The following is a 21,989-nucleotide window of genomic DNA, read 5'->3' as shown; positions in this document are numbered from 1 at the left end:
CCCCTTGCTGTTTCTCTTAATAAACAGTCTGTCTGTAGAAATCAAGTCCTGTGATCTCTTTCACTTTCCTTACATTTTGGTGCTGTGACTCAGATCAGAGTCCTCCTGGGCTTTTGGGCCACACCCTCCCTTTCTCCTTAGTTCTCCTCTCCACCTCCCTGTCAATGCTTCACTCCCTCAGAAGTACAGAAACTCTCTGTGCTCACTACTCTGAACTAAACAGTCTCGATCTGTGATGGAGGCACCCCATCTTGAAGGTCATTAGAATACAAACCCCCAATTTCCTTTGTCCCTGGTAACATAAAAAAAAAAAAATTCCTCTTGACCATAGGTCTGATCCTAAACAAAGATATAAAATATAGAATCCGTGCTGATAGATTAAAATGGTTGTAGAAGTATCTCTGATTAAAATAACTAAGGTATGTCCAAATGCTGAGCTTATGTTTTCTACATGATAAAGCTTCTATTTTGTCACACAAACACCTGTTGACAGCAATTAGGTTTCTCAAGTGTTCTACTCTTATATGTATTCCTGTTGGGTAAGACTTTTATGTATTTGCTATAAACTTATTCTAATAGATAAAACTTGGCCTGATTATATAAAATATATTTCATTGTATTACATAATTATATAAAACATAATTTCATTATGTTTATAAAGCAAACAACTGATAATAACAAATTATCAAGACTAAAATCAAATGTTTATCCTTTCAGCCTAACATACCTTCATTAGTTCTCCTAAACATAAGACTTTTTGATCTTTGGACTAAGTAAGTAAAAACTGTGAGCCTTCTATAAAGATTTACACAAAAAGAAACCTTTATACCTAAACTTCAAAATTAGTTAACCTCTTAATCTCTATCTTATATTTCAAATATTGCTTCAATACTAATCTCTTATACTTCCTACCTTACATAAACCAAATCTTTATATTGCCACAAATTCCAATTACCTTCCCACCCAAGTTAACAATTCCTTGTTCCTTACCTATCACCTATATTATTATTATTCAACCTTAAATATGATATTCATGTCACCTGTAAATGTCATATTACATACAAGAAAACTCACACATGGATAATAACCAGATCATCATGGCTAATCGATTTGATATGATCTAGGTGTTTCTTTCCTAATGGCTCTGACAATTATCACATTCCTGAAGAGCTGCCACCTTGCCTGTTCATAAAAGCTATGTGGAACCACAGCCTGCTACGTACACAAGGTACAAAATCAAATGGAGAATCAAAAGCTGAAACTCTCAGAAGCCACATCTTTTTCACTTTCCTTACAAAGATTACATACTGTTAGAATTCGGGATTGACCAGGGCGACGTGAGGAATGTGAGAAGAGCCGACCTCGACGGCACAGACGTTAATGGAGTACACCGAAGGGCACCCTTCTCCCGCGGGAAATGAGGGCAGCGGCCCCTTGAGTGGGCATTGGGGATTTTAAGGAGTTAGGTTTCCCGAGATGTGGGGGTGGGGGTAGAGTTAAAAAACTTTAGGTTGTCTCTTTCCATGGTTTACTTTCTTTTGGGAGTGAATAATGGGAAGACAGACCCTCTGCTTTTGCTTACTGATCACCCGCTGAGAGGGATCAGGGCTGTTTCCCAGGTGGCCTGATAACTCCCAGAGTCTGGCCACCTTCAATCCTGAAGTTTTATGATCCAAAAGAATTTTCCAGTGAGGTCAGTGATTCATACATGCTTCAATCCTTTGAAACACTAAGTTGAAAAACTACATAAAATGGAAAGATTTTCTTAAAAGTTACAACTGTCAAATTGGGTGACCACATCAATTTCCCACAAAGTCCCTCCCTTCCAAACGAAGTCTAAATCCTCAGTAGACAGCACAGCATTTTCTCGGTTTGCATGCCTGCTCTCCAACACACGTCCGGTCTTTGTCCTTCCCTTCCCTCCCTGCATCCTGGTCTGCCTGAGTGACTCGGGTCCTCAGAGCGTGCTGTGTTCTCCAGCTTCCCGAAGGCACAGCACAGTCCTGCCCACCGCCTGTGACCCCATCTCTGAAAGGCCCAAGAATTCAGAAGCTCAGAAATACTATCACGCTCCAAAGGGAGCTTAAGCGGGCCACCTGCATACCTCAAACTCCAGGTTTTACTCTCTGTCAGAAGCAAGTAAAGAATCCCTCTTCTCATTGTATCAGAGCCCACTCCTAATATAAAACTAGGTAAAAAGGGCATGAGATAGCCCTCAGGGATGGGAAATAAATAATAAAGTAAACCACTTATTTAGTTTCTGTAAATAGCCTGCACCATAAGCCTTAATAGCCCACACTGTAAGCCTTAGTAGCCTACACTGTAAGCCTTAGTAACTCGCACCATAGGCTGTAGCAGCCTGCCTCAGACCACCAAGGTCATAGGAGGCTGATACCATACTCTGTTACCCCCACCTAAGGAATTGCACAAGTGCTGACCTCCAAGGTCACAGGAGACTGATACCACACTCTGCTACTCCCACCCAAGGACCTGCGCAAACGCTGACCACCAAGGTCATAGTCATAAGAGAGTGATTGGTCCATGAGGGGCTTGAGCAAAGTAAACTAATTGGCTTAGAAACTGTGGGGTGGCACAAACTGACTGGCTAACACCCTGCAGGGGCTCCTGATATTAAATAATGATTGGTCTAATACACAGGCTTTGTTAGAAACCCTATAAAAACTACCCCATTCCTGCATTCGGGGCTCTGCAGTCCTCTACCCCTGTGTGGTGTACGACTGTGGGCCCCAGCGCGCTTGGAATAAAATCCTCTTGCAGTTTGCATCAAGACCGCTTCTCGTGAGTGAGTGATTTGGGGTGTCGCCTTATTCGGGCAGAGCGTGGGGACCCCCTGGGGGGGGGGTTTTCCCACATTGGGGGCTCGTCCGGGATAGAAGGCCCCCCCAACACACACCCGAGAACCGACTTGGAGGTAAGCGGGCCCCTTTGAAATGAGTGTTTGCCGGCCGGTGTTTATGTTCTGAGTATCTGGTTTCTGGGACGCGCGCTTTTGGCTCAGTCTGATTTGCAGCCGTCCTCTAGGGCCTTAAAGGGCCAGGGGACTGTGATCAGCAGACGTGCTAGGAGGATCACAGGCTGCCACCCTGGGGGACGCCCTGGGAGGTGAGGAGACCCAGGGACGCCTGGCAGTCTCTTATACCCAGTCAGAAGACCGGGTGCTGTTATTAGAGCGGAGGCTTCCTCCTCCGCGGCCGTCCGATTCTTTTGCCTGCTTGTGGAAGACGCGGACGGGTCGCTGGTATCTGGATTTGTTGGTCTCAGTTGTGTGTGTTGTTGTTGTTGTTCTTTGTGTCTTTGTCTATAGTTCTAAGATGGGACAGACGGTGACGACGCCCCTTAGCTTGACTCTTGACCACTGGACTGAAGTTAAAACTAGGGCCCATAATTTGTCAGTTGAGGTTAGAAGGAGACCCTGGCAAATGTTTTGTGCCTCTGAGTGGCCAACTTATGAGGTTGGATGGCCACCAGAAGGAACCTTTAATTCTGAGACTATTCTGGCCGTTAAAGATATTATTTTTCAGAGTGGACCAGGCTCCTGTCCCAACCAAGAGGCTTATATCCTCACCTGGAAGGATTTGGTGGACAACCCCCCGCCGTGGGTCAGGCCGTGGCTGAATAAACCCAGGAACTCAAGCTCCAGAGTCCTGACTCTTGAAAATGAAAAAAAAACCCTCTCCTCCCCCTCGCATCTACCCTGAGATCGAGGAACCTCCTCCGGCTTGGCCGGAGACTCAGCCTGCCCCACCCCCCCCTTATCTAGTCCCGGGAGCTGAGAGAGGGCCTCTCGCCCCTCCCGAAGCTCCACGCTCTGGCGTGACTGCTCTGCCCCTCGCCCCTCCCGAAGTTCCGCCCTCCACCCTTCCCACACCTCCGCCTCTTGCCCCTCCCATGCCTCCGCCTCTCGCCCCTCCCAAAGCTCCACGCTCCGGCGTGACTGCTCTGCCCCTCGCCCCTCCCGAAGTTCCGCCCTCCACCCTTCCCACACCTCCGCCTCTTGCCCCTCCCATGCCTCCGCCTCTCACCCCTCCCAAAGCTCCACGCTCCAGCGTGACTGCTCCGCCCCTCGCCCCTCCTGAAACTCCGCCCTCCACCCTTCCCAAGCCTCCGCCCCCCTTCCTCCCAGAGCCTCTGCCCCCAAGCTTGCCCGGGCTTCCTTCCTCTGCCCCTCCCGAGCTCCTAGAAATGGGAGGGCCAGCTGCAAGGACGCGGAGCCGGAGAGATGCTACCCCGGAGGGAACAAATGGAATTGTAACACTGCCGCTACGCGAGGCAGGTCCTCCCATGCTGGGGGGCCAACTACAACCCCTCCAATATTGGCCTTTTTCCTCTGCAGATCTTTATAACTGGAAAGCTAACCACCCCCCTTTTTCAGAGGAACCCCAACGCCTCACGAGGCTGATGGAATCTCTTATGTTTTCTCATCAGCCCACCTGGGATGATTGCCAACAGCTGTTGCAGACTCTCTTCACAACCGAGGTACGAGAGAGAATTTTAATAGAGGCCAGAAAAAATGTCCCTGGGGCCGATGGGCGGCCCACGCAGCTGCAGCATGAGATAGACATGGGGTTCCCTCTGACTCGCCCTGTTTGGGACCACAATACAGATGAAGGTAGGGAGAGCTTAAAAATCTATCACCAGGCTCTGGTGGCGGGTCTCCGAGGTGCCTCCAGAAGGCCCACCAATTTGGCCAAGGTAAGAGAGGTGATACAGGGGCCAACAGAGTCTCCCTCAGTGTTTCTTGAGAGGCTCATGGAAGCATTTAGGAGGTTCACACCCTTTGATCCCACCTCTGAGATTCAAAAAGGCTCAATAACATTAGCTTTTATAGGACAGTCAGCTCCTGATATCAGAAAGAAACTTCAGAGATTGGAGGGATTACAGGAAGCTGACTTGCGTGACTTAGTAAAAGAGGCAGAAAAGGTATATTACAAAAGGGAGACAGAAGAGGAAAAGGAACAAAGAAAAGAGAAAGAGAGAGAAGAACGTGAGGAGAGACGTGAAAAAGAGAGAGAAGAAAGGGAGGATAGGCGCAATAGAAGACAAGAGAAAAATCTGACCAGGATCCTGGCCACAGTGGTAGAAAAAAAGGGAGAAAGGGAGAAAAATTTTCAAAAGTTTAGGACAGGCCCTAGGCAGATAGGGAACCTGGGCAACAGGACCCAACTTGATAGAGATCGATGTGCCTATTGCAAGGAGAAAGGACACTGGGTAAGAGACTGCCCTAAGAAGAACAGCAAAAGACCTAGGGTCCTAACCCTTGGAGAAGATGAAGTCTAGGGAGGACGGGGCTCGGAGCCCCTCCCCGAGCCCAGGGTAACTCTGAAGGTGGAGGGGAAGCCAATCAGATTTCTCGTGGACACTGGCGCTGAACATTCAGTACTTTTGGAACCAATGGGAGGGCTAAAAGATAAAAAATCCTGGGTTCTGGGTGCTACTGGACAACGGCAATATTCATGGACTACCCGAAGAACCGTTGACCTGGGAGTGGGACGGGTAACCCACTCATTCTTAGTCATTCCTGAATGTCCAGCGCCCCTCCTTGGAAGGGACTTATTAACCAAGATGGGTGTTCAAATTTCCTTCAAATCAGAAAAACCAGAACTGTCTGCTGGAGGTCGACCCATCACCGTGTTGACCCTCCAGCTAGATGATGAGTATCGATTATACTCATCCCTGGTAGAGCCTAATCAAAACCTAAAGCCCTGGTTAGAACAATTTCCCCAAGCCTGGGCAGAAACTGCGGGCATGGGCTTGGTGAAACGAGTACCCCCACAGGTCATTCAACTAAAAGCCAGTGCTACACCGGTATCAGTCAAACAATATCCCATGAGCCGAGAGGCCCGAGAAGGAATTCGGCCCCATATCCTAAGACTGATTCAACAAGGCATTCTGGTATCGGTTCAGTCCCCCTGGAACACTCCCTTACTGCCAGTTAGAAAACCTGGAACCAATGATTACCGCCCAGTACAGGATTTGAGAGAAGTCAATAAGAGAGTACAGGACATACACCCAACTGTCCCAAACCCTTACAACCTCCTTAGTGCCCTCCCACCAGAGCGGATTTGGTATACAGTGTTGGATCTAAAAGATGCTTTCTTCTGCCTAAGATTACATTTGGACAGCCAACCTCTTTTTGCCTTTGAATGGAGAGACCCAGATACAGGAAAGACTGGGCAGCTCACCTGGACCCGGTTGCCCCAGGGATTCAAGAACTCCCCAACCATCTTTGATGAAGCCCTACACAGGGACCTAGCCAATTTTAGAGTTCAACACCCACAGGTAACCCTCCTTCAATATGTTGATGACTTACTTCTGGCAGGAGCTACCCAACAGGACTGTTTAAAAGGTACAAAAGCATTACTGCTGGAGCTGACTGACCTTGGTTACCGAGCCTCGGCTAAGAAGGCCCAAATATGTAAAAGAGAGGTAACATATTTGGGGTACTCCCTGCGGGATGGACAAAGATGGCTGACAGAGGCACGAAAGAGGACTGTAGTACAAATACCGGTCCCAACTACGGCCAGACAAGTTAGAGAGTTCCTGGGGACAGCTGGGTTCTGCAGGCTATGGATCCCAGGGTTTGCAACCCTAGCTGCCCCCCTCTATCCACTAACTAAAGAGAAAGGAAAATTCATTTGGCCCTCTGAACACCAGGGGGCATTTGATGCCATCAAAAAGGCACTATTAAGTGCACCTGCCCTAGCCCTCCCTGATGTGACCAAACCATTTACCCTTTACATAGATGAACGTAAGGGGATAGCCCGGGGAGTCCTAACCCAATCCTTAGGGCCATGGAGAAGACCCGTTGCCTACCTATCAAAGAAACTTGACCCTGTGGCTAGTGGATGGCCTATATGTCTAAAAGCCATAGCGGCGGTGTCCACGTTGATTAAAGATGCTGATAAAATAACCCTAGGGCAGAAGATAACTGTCATTGCCCCCCATGCCCTGGAGAGCATTATCCGGCAGCCCCCTGACCGATGGATGACTAATGCCCGTATGACTCACTACCAGAGCCTGCTCCTCACCGACAGGATAACGTTTGCCTCTCCTGCCATCCTCAACCCCGCTACTCTTCTGCCTGAAGAAACTGATGAGACAGTGACTCATGACTGTCACCAACTGCTGGTTGAGGAAACTGGGATCCGAAAGGATCTCACAGATGTCCCTCTGACTGGAGGAACATTAACCTGGTTCACGGATGGAAGCAGTTACATTGTAGAAGGTAAGAGGATGGCTGGGGCGGTGATAGTAGACGGGACACGAACAGTCTGGGCCAGCAGTCTGCCAGAAGGAACTTCAGCACAAAAAGCTGAGCTCATGGCCCTCACACAGGCCTTACGACTAGCTGAAGGAAAGTCTGTGAACATCTACACGGACAGCAGGTATGCTTTTGCTACTGCACACGTACACGGGGCCATCTACAAACAGAGAGGGCTACTTACTTCAGCAGGGAAAGAAATTAAAAACAAAGAAGAAATTCTAAGTTTGCTAGAAGCCCTACATCTACCCAAAAGACTGGCCATTATACATTGCCCTGGCCACCAAAAAGCCAAAGATTTTATCTCCAAAGGAAACCAAATGGCTGATCAAGTGGCCAAGCAGGCTGCCCAGGGGGTCAACCTTCTGCCCATAATTGAGAAACCAAAGAACCAAAAAAGTGAGCAACAATATACCCCAAGTGACTGGCAAGAAGTCAGAAAGTTGGGCCAGTTCTCTGAAACTCCAGAGGGGGCCTGTTTTACCCCAGAGGGAAAAGAGATTCTACCTCAAGCAAAGGGACTAGAGTACGTTCAACAAATACACCGCCTAACCCATCTGGGAGCCAAACATCTACAAAAACTGCTGCAGACGTCTCCTTACCATATTCTGAGGTTGCCAGAGATAGCTGGCTTAGTAGTCAAGCATTGTGTACCTTGCCAGATGGTCAATGCTAATCCCTCAAGAATGCCTCCTGGGAAGAGGCTAAGGGGAGACAGCCCAGGTGCTCACTGGGAAGTGGACTTCACCGAGGTAAAAAATATGGTAATAAGTATGTACTAGTTTTTGTAGACACTTTTTCAGGATGGGTAGAGGCTTATCCTACCAAGAAAGAAACCTCAACCGTGGTGGCTAAGAAAATACTGGAAGAAATTTTCCCAAGATTTGGGATACCCAAGGTAATAGGATCAGACAACGGTCCAGCCTTTGTTGCCCAGGTAAGTCAGGGACTGGCCAAAGTATTGGGGATTGATTGGAAATTACATTGTGCATACAGACCCCAACGCTCAGGACAGGTAGAAAGGATAAATAGAACCATTAAAGAGACCCTCACCAAATTGACCGCAGAGACTGGCGCTAATGATTGGATAGCTCTCCTACCCTTTGTGCTCTTTAGGGTTAGAAACACACCTGGACAATTTGGACTGACCCCCTATGAATTGCTATATGGGGGGCCTCCTCCACTGGTAGAAATAACCTCTATACATAGTATTGATGTGCCACTTTCCCTGCCTCTGTTCTCTAGGCTCAAGGCGCTCGAGTGGGTGAGACAACGAGCGTGGAAGCGACTCCGGGAGGCTTACTCAGGAGAAGGAGACTTACAGGTCCCACATCGCTTCCAGGTGGGAGATTCGGTCTTTGTCAGACGTCACCGCGCAGGAAACCTTGAGACTCGGTGGAAGGGCCCCTACCTCGTCCTACTGACTACTCCAACGGCCGTAAAAGTTGAAGGAATACCCGCCTGGATCCATGCATCTCACGTCAAGCCTGCTCCGCCACCAGGCCCCGAATGGCAAGCCGAGAGGACAGACAATCCCCTTAAACTCAGGCTTCGCCGTGTGGCTTCTCCTTCTCCAGCTAGGTGATGCCTCCAATCCCCATGCCCCCCAAAAATTGACTTGGCAAGTGCTTTCTCAAACGGGGGATATAATATGGACTGCAACTAAGGAAGCGCCTCCCTGGACTTGGTGGCCTGTCCTGACCCCAGACATCTGTGCCCTGGTAGCCGGGATAGAATTTTGGGATATCCCAGAGCTCACCCCAGAGGAGGTCTCTAGAGAAGTCCACTCTCATGTGGCAAAGCGGGCCCTCACACAAGGGGTCATCTCCCAAGGCCAATACATGGCAGACAACCGGGGTGCAGCTCTGGGCCAGCCCAACGTAAGATGCAGCATACCCCATTTTATGTCTGCCCCCGAACTTCTAAATGAAGTTGTGGAGGGACAAAAGAGTTCTACTGTAAACACTGGGGTTGTGAAACTACAGGCAATACCTACTGGCACCCAGCTTCCTCCTGGGACCTGATTACTGTACAGGAAGGATTAGATGGGAAACAAGCAGTTCCTCTCAGCATCTCTTTCACCCCCCAAGATCAAAAATCCCGAGATTGGATAAAAGGAAAAACTTGGGGACTCAGGTTTTATATGACAGGATGGGATAAGGGCCTAACCTTTACTATACGACTTAAGATAGAGCCTCCCACCCCAAGACCAGTAGGACCTAATAAAGTTTTGGTAGAACAGGGACCCCCTAAAATGGCATTACCCAAGCTCCCACCCACAATGGCAACTAAGACCCAGCACATAACGACTGCTAGGACACCCTTGACTAGCCCACTCTCGGAAGCCCCACACGCGACAGGACAGAGGCTCTTTAGCCTAATCCAAGGGGCCTTCCTCGCCATAAACGCCACCAACCCCAACATTACCTCTGCTTGCTGGCTTTGTTTATCCTCAGGACCACCCTACTATAAGGGGATGGCAACTATGGGAGAGTTTAATATAACTAAAGAACATGATAGCCGGTGTTCATGGGGGACCAAAAACAAGTTGACTATCCCTGAGGTCTCAGGAAGGGGGGCATGTATAGGAAAGGCCCCCCCATCCCACCAACACCTTTGTAATGTTACTCTGACCTATAGACAGACTTCAGACAACCAATATTTAGTGCCAGGATATAACAGGTGGTGGGCATGTGATACTGGGCTGACTCCCTGTGTTTCTACTTCAGTTTTTAACCCATCCAAAAATTTCTGTATTATGGTCCAGCTTGTCCCCCGGGTTTACTACCATCCTGAGGAAGTAGTCATCGATGAATATGACTACCATCCCACCCGATCCAAAAGGGAGCCTGTAACCCTTACCCTAGCAGTCATACTTGGCTTAGGGATAGCTGCCGGTGTGGGGACGGGGACCACAGCCCTGGTCACGGGACCACAACAATTAGAAAGAGGGCTTGGTGAACTACATGCTGTCATAAATGAGGATCTCCAAGCTTTAGAGAAATCTGTTAGTAATCTAGAGGACTCCCTGACCTCCTTATCTGAAGTGGTCTTACAAAACCGGAGGGGATTAAACTTACTGTTCCTAAAAGAAGGTGGATTATGTGCAGCCTTAAAAGAAGAATGTTGCTTTTATGTAGATCACTCAGGAGCTATCAGAGACTCCATGAGCAAGCAAGCTCAGGGAAAGACTAGAAAAGCATCAAAGGGAGAGGGAAACTGACCAAGGATGGTTTGAGGGATGGTTTAACAAGTCCTCCTGGATAACTACTCTGCTTTCCACCCTGATGGGACCCCTAATGGTTTTGCTCCTGATGCTTTCAGTTGGGCCTTGCATACTTAATAAGATTTTTACTTTTGTTAGAGAACGAGTGAGTGCGGTCCAGATCATGGTACTTAGACAACAATATAAGGGCCTTCAAGGCAGCAGAGAGAAAGATTATGTCTAGTCTTTCTAAGTTCTAGGATTAGAACTATTGACAAGAGAAAAAGTGGGAAATGAAAGGCCCAAGAATTCAGAAGCTCAGAAATACTATCACGCTCCAAAGGGAGCTTAAGCGGGCCACCTGCATACCTCAAACTCCAGGTTTTACTCTCTGTCAGAAGCAAGTAAAGAATCCCTCTTCTCATTGTATCAGAGCCCACTCCTAATATAAAACTAGGTAAAAAGGGCATGAGATAGCCCTCAGGGATGGGAAATAAATAATAAAGTAAACCACTTATTTAGTTTCTGTAAATAGCCTGCACCATAAGCCTTAATAGCCCACACTGTAAGCCTTAGTAGCCTACACTGTAAGCCTTAGTAACTCGCACCATAGGCTGTAGCAGCCTGCCTCAGACCACCAAGGTCATAGGAGGCTGATACCATACTCTGTTACCCCCACCTAAGGAATTGCACAAGTGCTGACCTCCAAGGTCACAGGAGACTGATACCACACTCTGCTACTCCCACCCAAGGACCTGCGCAAATGCTGACCACCAAGGTCATAGTCATAAGAGAGTGATTGGTCCATGAGGGGCTTGAGCAAAGTAAACTAATTGGCTTAGAAACTGTGGGGTGGCACAAACTGACTGGCTAACACCCTGCAGGGGCTCCTGATATTAAATAATGATTGGTCTAATACACAGGCTTTGTTAGAAACCCTATAAAAACTACCCCATTCCTGCATTCGGGGCTCTGCAGTCCTCTACCCCTGTGCGGTGTACGACTGTGGGCCCCAGCGCGCTTGGAATAAAATCCTCTTGCAGTTTGCATCAAGACCGCTTCTCGTGAGTGAGTGATTTGGGGTGTCGCCTTATTCGGGCAGAGCGTGGGGACCCCCTGGGGGGGTTTTTTCCCACATCTCCACCCGCAGCTCCTCAGCCCCTCACCAAGAATGGCTCCTGTTCCTCAGTAAGACCAGCTCAGCTACCCGGGGTGGTAGCAATGCCTACAATACCAGCACCTGGCAGGATGGCCAAGTGTTCAAGGCCACCCTGGGCTACAGAATGAGTTCCAGCCAGGGCGACTTAATGATGCCTTGTCTCAAAAGTAAAAGTAAAAAATGGTCTTGGAGGTGTCTCAGTGATAGAGCACTTGTCTAGTGTGTGCAAGGGCCTGGGTTCAGTTCCTGGCAGTGCAAAATGGAGAGAAAGAAAGAAGCAGGACGCAGTGGCATAGTTCTAGAGTCCCATCTACTCCAGACACGGGCTTGAATCCTGGGATTTGGGACTGCCTTGGCAATGGAGCATGACTTTTATTAGAATAATAACAGAAGATGAGAGGAGGGCTGGAGAGAGCTCCATAGATAGAAGTTACTGCTCACGCTGGAGTCCTGGAGTTCAATCATCCAACCACATGGCAAAAGCTGAAGCGACGGTGAGCTTTTGTAGACCCAAAGCCCTGACAGCTACATGGGAAATGGAGACAGAATTCCCCAGAAGTGCTTAGAAAAAAGGAACGGTAACCGAAGAGATTAAAAACAAAAACAAAAAAAACCCTGCCTCACTGAGATGGAAAGGCAAGGATGACCACAAAGTTATCCTCTGACCTACAGAGAGAGAGAGAGAGAGAGAGAGAGAGAGAGGCCACAGCATGCGCGCACCAGCGCTCACACACAACCACGTGCACACACAAGTAAATAAGATTTTAAAAAGAAGATAAAAGGACCGTGAGTCACTCACACCATCTGACTGTCTCCATTTCTGAGACAGGTCTGGAAAAGCGGGTGGTGGAAGGGAAGCAAGAGTTCACTTTGGATTCTGAGGACAAATGCCCCGTGGTCCTGAGGAGAAGCTGGATGGACTGCTAGTGCAGGTGAAGGCCCAGCTCAGCACTGTCTGCGCTCACAAGGCCCCTTCCCAGCCCAAGACGAGCCGCCGCGGCTGCAGGAGGGGGAAGACCAGCACTGGACAATTTCCTGAGTCAGGCTCTCACCCAAGGACCCACATCTGGGAGGGTGGGCAAGCAATACCACAGGCCAGCCACGCTAACATCATGGGAATGTCTTCCAGATTCTTCTACCTCAGGCATGCCCTGCCCACGTCCTATTTTTAAAATATTTTATTTTTATTTATTTGTTTGTTTGTTTGTTTGTTTGTTTGACAGAGAAAGAGGGAGAGGGAGAGAGAATGGGCACACCAGAGCCTCCAGCCACTGCAAGTGAACTCCAGACACGTGCGCCCCCTTGTGCATGTGGCTAGTGTGGGTTCTAGGGAATCGAACCTGGGCCCTTTGACCTTGCAGGCAAATGTCTTAACTGCTAAACCACCCCTCCAGCACCCACTCCTTTCGACAAGATATCAGAGAGTGCACAGCCTTACCTCGGGAGGCTTTGTGAACTTCGTAGAAGGAGTAGAAGTGGAAGCCTAGGGAGGTGAGCAGGTAAAGAGACAGTTCCCATCGGGGCAGCATGGCACCTGTCACGTGGGCTGCCAGAGCTCCTAGGAAGAGAACCACAGACATGTCAGATGTGACGTCAACCGACTTAGCAGGCTCTCCCCAGGGACCCTTCACTGTCCAAAGCGACATAGACGTAACCAACCAAACCCTTCACTCCAATGACCTCATCCCCCCCCCCTGTGCCCAGTACAAGCACTCATACACACGACTGCACACACTCATGCACACGCTCCGCAGCTCCCTGCCCAGGAAGTCAGGCCTGTTCCTAAGAGTGCCCACACTCTCAATCACAGATTGCACCTGGGAGTGTCTTCCCTGTGTGGGACGTCCCTCTCTCAATCACAGATTGCACCTGGGAGTGTCTTCCCTGTGTGGGACGTCTCTCTCTGGACGCAGCACCTGGCAGCAGGCTTGGAATACAGCAACCGGAGACAACAGGCTCTCCACAACCAGTACCGCCCTCCAAGCCTGAGAAGCAGCGCAGCACAGGCGACCTCTGTCTCTTCTAAGCCTACGGCCTCCCCTTCTCCCCATCTTCCTCTCCCTATTATCCCCCACCCTCTTCCTTCTTCTCCCTCTTCCTCCAAGGTCATCTGTACCATCAGATTCCCAAGTCTGAGTACTTCCTAAAGGAAGCAGAGATGACCAGGGCAGCCACTCCCGCCCACCCAACACAGCTGGTCACACACTACCACTCCCACCCATCCTTACACAGCTGGACACACACTACCACTCCCACCTATCCTTACACAGCTGGTCACACACTACCACTCCCACCTGTCCTTACACAGCTGGACACGCACCACCACTCCCACCCACCCAACACAGCTGGACACGCACCGCCACTCCCACCCACCCAACACAGCTGGACACGCACCGCCACTCCCACCCACCCAACACAGCTGGACACGCACCGCCACTCCCGCCCGTCCTTACACAGCTGGACACGCGCCGCCACTCCCACCCACCCAACACAGCTGGATACACGTCGCCACTCCCGCCCACCCAACACAGCTGGATACACGCCGCCACTCCCACCCACCCAACACAGCTGGACACGCGTCACCACTCCCGCCCGTCCTTACGCAGCTGGACACGCGCCACCACTCCCGCCCGTCCTTACTGCTAGTCCTGCCCATCCTGAGACAGCTGCAACAGACACTGCCTGCCCCACCACCTTCGGCAGCTGGGTGGACACCCCAGCCTTGTCCATCCTCACATCCCTAGCCTCTTTCCTTGCACGCCCAGAAACTGTGTTTTTCTCTGAACACATGGATATCAAGCTGCACACACTAGGTGTGAGTAGACATCTGTTATCTGGGTCTCAGAGTGTGAGTTGTGACATGTGAAGTTATTGTCACCCTCTCTCTATTCTTCAGTGTCATGTTGATCAGAGTTCAGACAGCACCTGGGACCAAGAGGTAAAAGCCACATGGGAAAAAATGTGCAAGCAGCCCAGGCACTGATTTCTCGTATCACCCGCCTCTGATGTTGCCCAGGGCCACTCAAGCCAAAGTGTCACACGAAAGAGAAATGCACTTATGAGCTGCTGAGCCTCTCTGGTCCAGCTCCCTCTTTTGTGACAAGCACATCTACATTCTAAGTAGCAGAGAAGGTCATGGGAAGTTAAATCCTAAAACTCTGCACATGAAATGATCCCAAATGTCCCCAAGTAACAAAGAGTTGACTAAGTGTAAGCACTGTTAGGTAAGCATCTTAAGTGCACGTCAAGGTAGACACTGACAAAATTAAGCAAAGTTATAAATCCTAAGCAAACCCTTCTAATAAAGAACAGTAATGTTTCCACAATGCCCCAGCAAAGCAGGGAGAGCCAAGGAGGTCAGAGGGCTGTGTATAACAACCGATGTGGTAAGGCCACACAACTGAAAGAGCTAAGCCACGGCCAAAACACAGATGTCGTCTCACTTATGAATGGAATCTAAGAAGGTCAAAGTCCCAGAGGCAGATAATAGAAGGATGGTGGCTAGGGGCTGGGGCAAAGTGTGGTTGGGGAGGCAAAAAGGTACCATGTCTCAGTGACGCTGTATGAGTAAGTTCTGGAAAGCCAAAGGGTGATGGGCCTTGAGAGGCCTGGACGTGAGGCCTAGTGGAACTTCCTGAGCCTGGCTAAAATTTGGCGAACTGCCTCCACCCAGCTATGACTCAGCAGGGGACCAGATGGCCTCTGGCCTGCTACTTCCGCACAGGAAATTATAGAGTTCCCACCCATGTGCGCTTAGAACTGAGCAGGGGCCAAATGGCCTCAGGCCTGCCACTTCCGCAGAGGAAGTTAGAGTCCCCACCCGTGCGTGCTTAGAACCAATCATCTCAGAGATCGCAGTATGCTATTGGCCCTTACATCTCACCCCACCCTAAAGTCTCTGCCTTCATTCTCAAAGTTATATAAACACCCGCCTGTAACAATAAAGTTAGTTCCTGCTTGGAAAAGACTCCTGGCTCAGTGTGGTTTTTCTCCAGTGGCCAGGAGAAGTTTCTGGGTCCTCTTGACGCTCATCATCCCCTCAACCCCTAGGGAGGAACCAGCAGGCCTAGTCCTTCCCTTACCACTACGTGGCCCCACCCTCGGAGCCCGGCATCTGGCGCCCAACATGGGGCCCTCAGAGTCCGGCAGACTAGTGCCCCCATAAAAGGCAGTCGTTGAGGAGGTAATTGGTGTACATGTGCGGGTGAGCGTACCCTCATGAGTTATGAGGCAGTCTTCATATTTAATGTGCTAAACTTTGCTTCTGTAACTTACTTGTCGATATCTCTTCATTCTCTTTCCTTTCACTTTCATTTCGGAGACAAGCTGCATCTGCAGCTTTTGTACAACATGTTTACCTATCTTTTGGATCCTTGTGGTTGTATTATACTCGTGTGTATGTGGGTTGCTATTGCCCTAGTTTTATGGACATCTCTCTTCATGGACATCTCTCTTTCAACTTTATAATAAGGGACAATCTGCCTCTGAATCCAATCCTGCCTTAGAATCTCTCAGGGCACTCCTAAAGAGTAGAGGGCTTAATTTGACTGATAATCAGGCTCGACAGACCTGGAATTGCCTTCTCAAGCTGGCGCCATGGCTGCCGGAAGGAAATCTCTTTGACTGGGACATGTGGGATAGGGTGGAGGCCCTTGTTTGTTGGGCACATGTGGAGAAGGGTCAAATACCCTCCTCAGGGGTCCTCCTTATGATCTTGGCCCTCAAGGACTGCTTCCCTCCAAGGTCAACCAAACAGACAAAAGCCAGAAGGAAAAGATAATATACAGCCTGATCTAGCTACTCCTCCTGGAGATACAGCTTTAAAATCTCCGAAAGAGGATACATCTTTATACTCCTCACTCGATCCCTTTGAGAATGCTCCCTGGCCTTCTGGGGGTCCTCCCCCAGTTCTTCCATCAACTAACCCTTTCTGGACCCCCTTGGCCCCTCCTTCATATTCGGCTGCCAAGCCACCAGAAAATAAAGCTACTTTTTTATTTCCCATCAATCTAAATCCTGGGGCAATCGCCCTGCTGCCTGGTATCCATGGGAAGCTCAGGACCTTAAGGAGCTTAAAAAGGTGGTCTCAGAGGACAGACCCAACTCTCCTTGGGCTGAGACCCTATTACAGGGACTTGCCCATCAACCTTATACAACCCAAGATTGGAAAAAATCTAGTCAGGGCTATCTTGTCGGGTCTCCTATGCCTTAAGTGGTGTGCCTATTTTAGAGATGAGTGCCATGCACAGGCAGAACAAAACCAAAATCAACAGCCCCCTGTGCCAATAACTTTTGGGATGCTCTCCGGTATCTCTGATCAATATGCTACAGGAATTCAACAGGCAGCTATACCTGATCCATATAGGGACCAGGTCAGGGCACTGGGCTTGGCGGCATGGAAAAAGCTTGATGAGGGACCCTCTGAAACCCCCTTATGAGTATTACTCAAAAACCATCTAAGGACTTAGCTACATTTATGGATAGGGTGGAAAAAAGTCTCCAAAGAAAATTTCCCCCAGGGGCATTATGGGATCAGTTTACTAAAATGTTGGTCTGGGAAGGGATGATGGCCTCGCCTGTGCAGGTCTCAAGGACAACTCCATGAGTAGATGGATTGTAGCCACCAAGGATTTTGGCACTATCTCCCATCAGACTAGGGCCATGGCTGCCGCCCTTCAGGAAAATAAACAGGGAGATTTAACTGATAAGACCTGCGCATTACAGTTAAATCCTAAAAAGTCAACATGTTTCGGGTGCAGGGACGTGGGCCACTTTAAAAAGGAGTGCCCCAACAAGACAAAGCCTCCCCTGCCCTCTGGGGGGGATGACCAACGCCCCTTGCACCACTGCCCTAAATACAATAAGGGGTTTCATTGGGCTAGGAACTGTCAGTTGAAGTTTAACATACAGGGAAAGCCTTTAAACTTCTTCTGGGGCTCCCCCCAGCCCCATTAAATAAGGGGAAAGAGACTATCAAAGCCCATTGGACCGTCCCCCTGGTCTCCAGCCTTAGACCCAAAAGTATTTTAAATATTGGCAATAAAAAATTCAAACTTCTCATCAACACTGAAGCAGAGCGAACGGTTCTGAGAAAGGAGGAAGTGCCCCCCTCCTGGCAGCTTGTGCCCAGCCCTCCCCTACTGGGAGTTGGCGGGCAGTCCACCTCCCGGGAGACTGCCACATGGCTTCCTTGGACTGACCCAGGTGGGGACAAGGGAAAAGTCTGCCCTCTCATGGTGATTGAGCTCACTGCCAACTTACTGGGGCAAGACATCCTTGGAGATACTGAGGCTTTCATCACTACTGACCATAAGGCCTTTTATAATTATTTGTTAAATTAAAAAAAAAATCAACAACAGTTTGAGGAAGGTAGGGAATGTCATCCCAATTACTCCAATGAACACCCCCAGTTCTAAGGGCCACTGCCCAGCCCCGCCCCCATTTAAAATCCAGTGGAGATCGGGGGACCCTATATGGGTTGAGCAGTGGCCTCTCCCTTCATCTAAGTTACACCAACTCCACATACTTAATAATCAACAGTTGGAGACCTGACATATCCATCCTTCCACTAGTCCCTGGAACTCTCCTGTCTTTGTCATAAAAAAAAAGCCCAATGGGTCCTGGAGATTTTTACATGATTTAAAAAAAAGATCAATAAACACATAATCCCCCTCGGAACTCCCCAGAGGGGACTCCCATGGATCCCAGCTATTCCCAATATATACCATATTACTATCATTGACATTAAAGACTGCTTCTTCTCTATCTCTCTCCATCTAGGAGACTTAGAAAATTTTGCATTCTCTGTACCCGCTGTTAATTTTTGTGGCCCAGATAGGAGATTTGAATGGACTGTCTTACCTCAGGGCATGGCTAATATCCCACCCATTTGGCAATATTACCTGTCATCCATTTTCTCTTCTCTTACCAATCTCCCCAATACCCTGTTTTATATTTACATGGATGATATTATTCTTGGGTGCCTAGATTCCTCCACACTCCAGGACCTTACCTGCCAATGTCTTAACTATCCTTCATACTCACAGCTTTAAAGTAGCTCCTTAAAAAGTTCAAACTGTGCCTCCCTTAAGATCTTGGGCTCAACCCTTACCCTAGACACAGTTTCACCTGCTAAACCACAACTTTATATTCAGGATTCTTACACTTTGCCTCAACTCCAAAAGATCTTGGGAGAAATTAATTGGACAAGGCCTTGGATACCCATAACTACTAAAGAGCTGTCCCCTTTGTTTAACCTCCTAAAGGATCTTAACTTCTCCTCTCAGGTAATTTTATCCCCTTGTAATCAACAAATTTTTCATAAGGTACAACAGGCTATAAATACTATGACCTTAAAGAGGTTCAATCCTGATTTGCCCATCTCCCTCTACATTTTCTCTGGGAAAACATTGTAAGGTGAGCCTATCCCATGGGTCCACCTCTCAATCGGTGGGATCCCCAGAGCTTATTCTATAACCAACCAGGTTACTGATTACATTATCAAGGGCAGAGACACCTCTGTCCGGTTGTTTGGCACAGAACCTCACCTTATTGTCACTCCCTTTAAGATAACTAATTTCACCTGACTTCAGAGAAATAATAACAGAGTTGCTACAGCTCTAGAGGGGTTTCAAGATAAAATTGTCATTATGGCCCCCACAAATGGATGAGTTCTTTCTCCAGGTTAGAATGGAAGCCCCCCAGGCTTTTCCTGTCTCATCCTAACCCTGACTTTCTTACCATGTTTACCGATGGAGGGTGCCTAGAGGCTTCCCTAGTCATTTGCCCTCCCTTAAAACAGGAAAAAGAGCCTATCCCCATAAAGTCAGTGTCCCATGAGTTTGAGGGGTCAGCACAATTCAAAGAACTATTTGCTGTCGTTCTAGCTTTAGACACTATTCAAGAGCCATTTAACTTATTTTTTGACAGCCTTTATGTTGTTAATTTATTACCCAACCTGGTTGAGGCCCATATTAGACTGGACTCCAACCCTATATCTCCTTTGATGATTCAAGATCATTCCCTACTCAAAGAATTAACCCCATTTTTCTTCAACATCTCAGGGGTCATCAAAACTTACCAGGATTTCTCTCTCGAGGAAACAATTTGGCTGATAAAATGGCTTCTATGCCTCAGTGTAATACTATTACAGAAGCTACACGCTTTCACTTATTGACCCATGTTAACTGGAGAGGTCTCAAGCACAGGTTTCCACAGGTACCAGTCAAGAACCTTAAAAAAATTGTCCGGACTTGTAAATCCTGTCAGCCTTTCTTCCAAGTAACCCCCCTTCAAACTACAAGAAGCAATCCTCAAGGGTACCGCCGTAATCATCTTTGGCAAATTGATGTCACACACTATTCTCCATTTAAAAAGCTTAAATATATTTTTCTTTCAGTCAATACCTTCTCCCGTGCCTACTGGACATTGGCACATGCCAGGAAAATATCTAAACATGCCATTAGTCATATACTTCAATGTTTTGCCACTCTTGAGCTGCCTGATCAAATTAAAACAAATAATGGCCCCTGCGTCATAAGCAAGGTCTTTATAGATTTTCTCCAGACCTGGAAAATCTCGCATTCCACAAACATCCCATACAACCCCCAGGGCCAAACTATCATTAAAAGATATAATCAGATTATCAAATCTCAATTACAAAAAAAGGGGGAATCCTTACTCCCACACAACCAACTAAAAAAGGCATTATTTACCTTAAACATTTTAAACCTCTCTAAAGAAAATAAACAATTATTCCCTTTTCAAAACATTGGTCCTCCTGCTTGGCTGGGCTGTCTGTAGACTGTTCTTGGCTCAAGTTGTAAGAAGCCAGCAGCAATTACACTCACACACGATGAAACTAGATTTCATTCATTTTTGCCTTCTAGGGGGGGAAAAGTGCCTTATTGACTAGCCATTACAGTAGCTGATCTATTTCAACAGGTGCCTGTCCTTGACCAAAAATAAAATAAGATAAATAAAAAATGAAGAAAGGAAAAAGAAAAAAAGGAAAAAAAAAAGTCTTTATTTCTCATCGATTGTAGTTCTTAATGCTGGCCAACTCTTATATATCCCCAGCAAGTCACCGGGCCACTGAATTTTTTTATTTTTTCATTATGCTATACCCTTCCCCCATGTACCTCACATCTCTTTCAGTTATACTTTCTTGTTGTGGATTATAATTTTTTTTTCTTTTTAAAAAAAAAAAAAAGATTTGCTTTACAAGTGTGATACCACATCGAGTCAATGTTATTCTCTCACGGTGTACTCTAGAAGAGGTGTGGGTGGGATGTTACAAAGTGCTAAAGTAGTGTGATCAGTGTGAGCAAAACAAACAAACAAAAAATGGTGTTTGGGAAGTGTGGGGGAAAATGTTGCCTTGGCTGCCATGGTGATGTGACGTAGTCAGCCATTCGCCTTTACCGCAATCTTTGAAACGTAACTTGTTCTTCTGACTAGTTTGGAGGTGGAATTGGAAGTGGTCTTGAAATACAATTTAGGTTATGCTATTTGAACAATAAACTCACCTTGACCTAAAAAAAAAAAAAAATCAAAACATTGGTCCTCATCTGTTACCTACAGTTCTATCTGGGTAAGATGGAGGGACCCACTGACTGGGGCCTGGAGAGGGCCTGATCCGCTCCTCACAGCAGGGAGAGGGTTTGGATGTGTCTTCCCTCAAGATGAAAAAAGACCCATTTGGGCACCAGCGAGAGACCTAAAATATTTGTCCCAACAAGGGGATACTGACAATCACTTCTCTAGGGAGTCTCCCACCCCTGAGGACTGTTCCTAAAATGGTCCTTCACCCAGCTAAATTAAATAACTCCCTCCCTTGCGGAGGATTGTGGGATTTGCCTCTGATCTGGGCCTCTCAGGCTGCTTGCAGTACAGTTGCCCATATGACCTTAAAAAACTGCTCAGCGAATGAAAATACTTAGTAGCAGAGGCCAGTAAGTTAAAAAGGAGACATAAAGGGAAGAGAAAGGAAGGGAGGAGGGTACTTAATAGGTTGATATTGTATATATGTAAGTACAATGATTGTGATGGGGTGGTAATATGATGGAGAATGGAACTTAAAAGGGGAAAGTTGGCGGGGGGAGGGAATTACCATGGGATATTTTTTTATAATCATGGAAAATGCTAATAAAAATTAAAAAAAAAATGCCCAGCCACCTTCCCCATCCCCATCCAGCTTTCCCAATGTTTCCTCTGGGCATTTGGGCCCCGCCTTCCCCTAATAATTCCGGTATAGATGTGGGATACATTCATCTTTCCTTCTGTACTTTTAACACAACTGAGCCCCAATGCTCAACACTGCCCGCCTTCTAAACTGGCTTATG

At 47.9% G+C, this 21,989-nt stretch overlaps 1 protein-coding gene across 4 annotated transcripts in view; it reads right to left on the bottom strand.

The window, feature by feature from the left end:
• The window catches only part of Hhat (hedgehog acyltransferase), a 407,044-nt gene that overhangs the window by 367,519 nt on the left and 17,536 nt on the right, over window positions 1-21,989 (bottom strand). For 3 of the 4 annotated variants that reach the window (XM_045141567.1, XM_045141568.1, XM_045141566.1), the window contains exon 2: window positions 13,085-13,204. In XM_045141567.1, coding sequence (XP_044997502.1) covers window positions 13,085-13,175 — 91 coding nt within the window. In that variant the 5' untranslated portion in view covers window positions 13,176-13,204. Of the gene's footprint in view, window positions 1-13,084; window positions 13,207-21,989 lie in introns of those variants that run through there. The other variant, XM_045141569.1, reaches the window with a different exon arrangement.

The sequence above is a fragment of the Jaculus jaculus genome, chromosome 1 (genome assembly GCF_020740685.1).
Source record: "Jaculus jaculus isolate mJacJac1 chromosome 1, mJacJac1.mat.Y.cur, whole genome shotgun sequence".
Classification (NCBI taxonomy): Eukaryota; Metazoa; Chordata; class Mammalia; order Rodentia; family Dipodidae; genus Jaculus; species Jaculus jaculus.
Note: the sequence above shows the minus strand (reverse complement) of the source record. Positions and strands in the feature narration are given on the sequence as shown.